Genomic DNA, 6,000 nt, shown 5'->3' with positions numbered 1-6,000 from the left:
ATAAGTGGTCTTTTTCACAATCAGCGCTTTTCCAAGAGTTTAATAAAGAGTCAGCTCAATACAACTATAACAATATAATGAAGATACATGACAGATACATTTCGCTGACTAGGACTAAGATCAATAAAACTCTTGACACACAGCAGCAGTTCTAACCGATTCAGATTCTCCTCAGAATCCTGTAGCCCCCCGGCACAATGCGCATGCGTACAACCAGTTCGCTAAAAGAAAAAAACCCGGATATTCTTTAATTGTCTCATTTTTCATGCTTGCTGCAGTTTACCGTCTGTCCAGTTCCTCGTACAGCTTTAAAACAACAGGTTGCTTATTAATATTTAAACTATTTGTTTTTTTTTTTGTAAAAGTCTGCATAAATGAAGCTCCAACACCTATAGTAGCTCTGACAGAGATCTTAGCAAATAATATTTAAACCAACAGTCTCGGAACAAGGATCAGAAAATGCTTACTCTGTGTGCCTTGCTTTTAACCCTGATCAGCTGTTGCTCTGGCGCCTTTCCGGGACCTCCCAAACAGCAAATAAACAGCAGACCTATTATCGGTAAGTCAGTGTTGTGCACATCTACTGTTTATTCCCACTCACACTGTTCGACGATTCGACTCATGCGTTACACTGTTAATGTGGCATGTATGCCTGTAGTTACTATGCTGCAATACAAACATTTAGGCAGATATATGCAAGAACACGACTAATATTGTTATCTAGTTAGATGTTTAGCATTTTCTCCAGAAGCGCGTTACAGCTGGTAGTTTGCACTTTATAAGAAGAACATAAGAAAGAACATAAGAAAGTTTACAAACGAGAGGAGGCCATTCGGCCCATCTTGCTCGTTTGGTTGTTAGTAGCTTATTGATCCCAAAATCTCATCAAGCAGCTTCTTGAAGGATCCCAGGGTGTCAGCTTCAACAACATTACTGGGGAGTTGATTCCAGACCCTCACAATTCTCTGTGTAAAAAAGTGTCTCCTATTTTCTGTTCTGAATGCCCCTTTTTCTAAACTCCATTTGTGACCCCTGGTCCTTGTTTCTTTTTTCAGGTTGAAAAAGTCCCTTGGGTCGACACTGTCAATACCTCTTAGAATTTTGAATGCTTGAATTAGGTCGCCATATTTTTTATAGCACTTCTATGTAAATTGTCCAGAGAGCTACGGTGCAGACACACTGGCACCCTGAATAATTGAAGAAAACTAGGGACTTTTAACCGATTCATGATTAATCGTATTCACAACCGTGGGCTTTTGGTCTATTAAAAATAATGTATTGATTGTCTACCTGAGTGCAGCGTTTAAAGTGGTTCAAAAAAGTACCGGGGGGTGTTGAAGTACAGTACCGCTTTGTACTAATCAACAAAGCGGCTACACGCGTGTAACAACAACAAAACAATACACAACACGCACATATCGATCAAAATGGACAAAACCAAGTAAACGACTTATCTAATTCCGTATCCACAAGCAAAATACAATCATTAAGCATAACCCGACAGTTAAAAGTCTAAATATTTGTCCTGTTCTCTTCATGTGCACCTGCATACTCTACAACTAGGCTAAGTTTTGTACTGAGGCACATTACCTTGAACCGAGTTAACTGGAGATTTAATTGGGGACAGTTTAACATGCTGTGATTGAAACGGAATTTAATAGATTTATCCAGGTCAGGGGAGTGACGTCACTTAGCCCCTTGCGATAAAACAAAGTTGTGCGATAGTACCGTTGATTTCTAACATATTAAATATAAAAATAAAACTTTATACAAACAGCAGCAACACTAAATTCAAAACAGTACTTCAGTCTATATTAAAAGTATCTGTAGTAAAATAAAACACCCAATAATACAAACATTTCTTAAATAAAATAAACTAATAAACAGGACCACACCGCTGCTTCCCCTCAGTGCTACCACAGCACTAGGCAGGGACAGCGCCAGCACAGCACAACGTGAAGAACAATCATTTGATATTTCATGTTAGAAATCAACGGTACTATCGCACAACTTTGTTTTATTATATTGCAAGGGGCTAAGTGAGGTCACTCCCCTAAAAAAATATCGTAATATCTTAAAAACTACAGCAGCACAAACGTTCGTTTCAACGGCTCAAACGAATTGTATATAATTAAACGTGTGTGCTGTTTGTAGGGGGGCAACTTCACGGAGTTTAATCAGCTCACTTTACGATGAAGCCATGATACGATCTTGACAAAACAGGGCGGTTTTGTGGCGGTACGCAAATGTTTGTTTTGTAACAAAAAACAAATAAAACCAATATACTGTATTAACTAATACAATAAAAGCAGAGGTAGCCAATTCGATCTAATGTCATTAAAGCACACGAGTTCACACTCCAGTTTGTGGGGTTGCTCAGCTCAGTGTTTATGAAAGCGGGATGAATTTTACTTGCACCACTTCAAACAAGAGCGGAACCTCAACAAAGCCTCTGATAGGCTAGAGCGAATGTCAGTCTCAGTGATTATTTAAGTGAGTGGAGGTAAGTCCTGTCAATCGACCCATGATAACTCGTTGTCAGCTAATGCTTACACTGCACGATTTTTGCTGGTCGCTGAGGAGTCGGTGACTTATTTCTTAAAACCTGGGACAAAAAAAGGTTGTCTGTGACAAAATGGTCAGTAGGTGTGAGACGGGCTACGATGCCCCGTTAATAGCTTCTGCGATCTCCCGACGCTCTTACGACGTCCCGACAAACTTCTAACATGTCAGAAAACTTTAGTTCCCGACAAAGCAATTCGTTTAGTAGCCAGCAGCCAACAGGACAAGCTAACAACAATGACAACGAAGAGAAAGGTCGTGCCCCTGTTTGACATAAGTGACATTTCCTATCATGATCGCTCATTGAAGGTACCTGGAAAGTAAGTAATTGTTATAACTTGTTAACGCCGAAGCAGATACTGTGTGTGGTAGTGTGTGCGCTCCTCAATCAATTTCTAGTCACTCGTATTCGATATCCCTTTCAAACCCCTACTGTGTGCTCGCATTGCTAATGTATTCAAATTACGAGTAGGAGGAGTGCGCGTCTGTGTGTGAGAGAAATGGAGAGAATGTAGATAACGTTGTTGCATATTTAAACCTATAAACAAACTTGTAGTAGCCTACTATTACAGTTGTATTGTAGTATGTTCAAAAGCATCACTCGTTCGTAGTGCAAAATATTTATTAGTTTAAGTCTTCAAATTATTCATTAGAATTTGGTGTTCTGATGAAGATAGCTTGAAGGGTAATCTCCCACGCCAATCTTTTAATCTAATAAATATTTTGTACTACGAGCGAGTGTTGCGCTTTTTGAACAGATTAGATTTTATTAATTTGAATGCACCTCGACTCGAGTTGGATCAGCCGGTACTGGACACGTCTTTAAGCCAATTGCGCGTCCAAATGGATATTCTCCGCGTTTTCTTTTTTTTTTTTCTGTGCAAAACAATGCACAGGCAACAGTGATCGCCGCCTCGCTTGAGTCCACGATGTCTACGATTCTGCAATGAAAATAGGCGCAGTCCGCGACAAGATATCCCGTGTAGTGTGTGTAGCTTGCAACCCCCGATCTACAGTGAGGAATCGTGATATAATCGGTAAGGTGAGTGGCGCTGCGTCTCTCGATTGCAAAAACCGTGCAGTGTACGCCGGGTTTAAGTTGATTCAGGCAGTTCTACTAATGGAAAACAAGATTCGCGTTTTGCATCAATAGTAAGACTTTGTATGTATTTATTTTGCCGGTATAGCATATCGCCGTTTGTTTTGCTGGTATTAGGGTGATCAGATAGCAAGAATGTAAAATCGGGACACCTTCAGTTGACTTGGGGAGGGAAGAAACCGTGTTTAAATGAAGTACTGCACAACGCAAGCAACGCAAACTGCGTGTCATCATTCTGTAGATAGGCTTTTTTATTCCTTCTCCTTCCTGTGTGCATTCCACTTAGGCAAAAATAAAAACGTATAGAAAAATAATATTATTTTATATGTTATTTAACTCCAAAGCGGTTCACTTTCATGTTTACTGTTCAGATGACAACGATGTTTTCAGCCTTGGCTATAAAATCCCAAAAATGGACAACAAAGCAAAACAAGTAAAGTATATTTTGGCTGAGGATCGTGTCGAGACATTTCCCAAATAAACTGTACATGCAGATGGAGGTAATTGTTTTGCACATCTTGTGACTTAAAGAAAGTACGATCGATCGCCACTTAGTTTCACAATCACACATTAATCATCGCGACATAAGTAACTGTATAACTAATTTGTAGCTTCGCTTACTCGCGCAAGCTTCATTCACAGTCATAATAATAATAATAATAATAATAATAATAATAATAATGATGTTGTATCCCACCAGCGTGATGCATCCAACTCACCTCTGTGTGATGCCGCTTTTTTTTTTCACACAATTTACAAAATGCCTTTGTAACAGTTTTCCAGTTTTTTCCCCCACTGCGTACGGTACCCTGCACTGTCTTTTTTGCTTTTTAGTGACAGACTCGTCAACCCCAGCCACCATGACACTTTACCAGTAAAACCAGACGAACCAAGTAAAACGCAGACCGCATCGTATGAGTGCAGGTTAACGTGACTGGATAGCCGCATAGATGCCATGCAAACAACACGCTCAAACGAGGCAGTACAGCAGCCACGTATGCGACATTTCCTGACGAGAAAATACAAAATTAGAATTTTACGCCTGGGTTTTCAACGTTTACTCTAAAAATCGGGACAAATGGCGTCCCCACAGTACCTCAATCGGGACGCGGGACAAAGCCCCTAATATCGGGACAATTCCGATTTTACCGGGACGTCTCGTCACCCTAGCAGGTATGCATACCGCCCCACTTTAACCACTGCCTGAGTGCTGTATCAAAACGCAAAAGACATCTGAAAGAGTCTACTTCCAAAGATGATATCAGAAGTATCTTTGGTACTTCCAAAGACCCTGGCAAAAATGCAACTGCATGGTATTGAAGCTGACACCCTGGGATCCTTCAAGAAGCTGCTTGATGAGATTCTGGGATCAATAAGCTACTAACAACCAAACGAGCAAGCAAGATGGGCCGAATGGCCTCCTCTCGTTTGTAAACTTTCTTATGTTCTTATGTTCTTATGTATACCCAATATTTCACAATATCTTGGAATAAAGAAAAAAAAAAGACTTCAGCTTGCAGCATCTGGGCATCAGTGGGGGTGGCAGCGGTGAGCTGAGCCTAAAAAAAAATCCATTCTGAACTGGGAGAAAATGATAAACAATTGGCGACTACAAAACTCTGGTCCAATGAGATTAAAAGAGAACTGAGACATTCATGTGATTAATGATCGAATGAATGCAGCCATGTATCAAAATATTCTGCAAAGTACAATGATACCATTTGCTTGTAGACTGATTGGCAGACAGTTTATCTTCCAACATGACATTGACCCAAAGCATACGTCTAAGACAACTCTGGAATCCTTGAAGAAACAAAGATAAAAGTTTTGGAATGGCCTTCGCAATCACCAGATCTCAATCCAATAGAAATGCTTTGGACTGATCTGAGAAAAGCTGTAGCCAAGCATCGTGTATCCAATCTGTCTGAGCTGAAGGAAATTGCCAGACATAAGGGCCCAGATTTCACCAGAAAGATTTAACATGCTAGTTATGAATTCTCATAGCCGCTTCGTATCTGCAGCACTGGTGTGCACGTATCTGTTCATGTATTTCCAGCTGGCCTCGCGCAGGTAACCGTCGGGCACCCGCAGATGAGACCTCCAGCCAAATTTATCTTTCACTCGGGCCCTGAGCGCCCTTCACAGTTCATAAATCATCTGCAATTGCAATCATCATCATTCATTCATAGCCATTCATTTACAGCCATTCATTCATAGCGGATACTCTGTGCTGAAATGGCAAGTTACATTGAATTTGACCAGTATCGACTAACAGTGAAGTCACCTTGAAGTAAAATGTGCTTGGAAAGAGAGGAAAGTCCTTTATGGTTTGTATCTAC

At 40.5% G+C, this 6,000-nt stretch overlaps 1 protein-coding gene across 2 annotated transcripts in view; it reads left to right on the top strand.

Moving 5' to 3' along the window:
• Positions 1-268: 268 nt before the first annotated feature.
• The window catches only part of LOC121302983 (gamma-glutamyl hydrolase), a 30,469-nt gene continuing 24,737 nt past the window's right edge, over positions 269-6,000 (top strand). For both annotated transcript variants that reach the window (XM_041233360.1, XM_041233359.1), the window contains exon 1: positions 269-559. In XM_041233360.1, the coding sequence (XP_041089294.1) occupies positions 460-559 (100 nt within the window). In that variant the 5' untranslated portion in view covers positions 269-459. The remainder of the gene's footprint in view (positions 560-6,000) is intronic.

The sequence above is a fragment of the Polyodon spathula genome, chromosome 31 (genome assembly GCF_017654505.1).
Source record: "Polyodon spathula isolate WHYD16114869_AA chromosome 31, ASM1765450v1, whole genome shotgun sequence".
NCBI classification, from domain to species: Eukaryota; Metazoa; Chordata; class Actinopteri; order Acipenseriformes; family Polyodontidae; genus Polyodon; species Polyodon spathula.
Note: the sequence above shows the minus strand (reverse complement) of the source record. Positions and strands in the feature narration are given on the sequence as shown.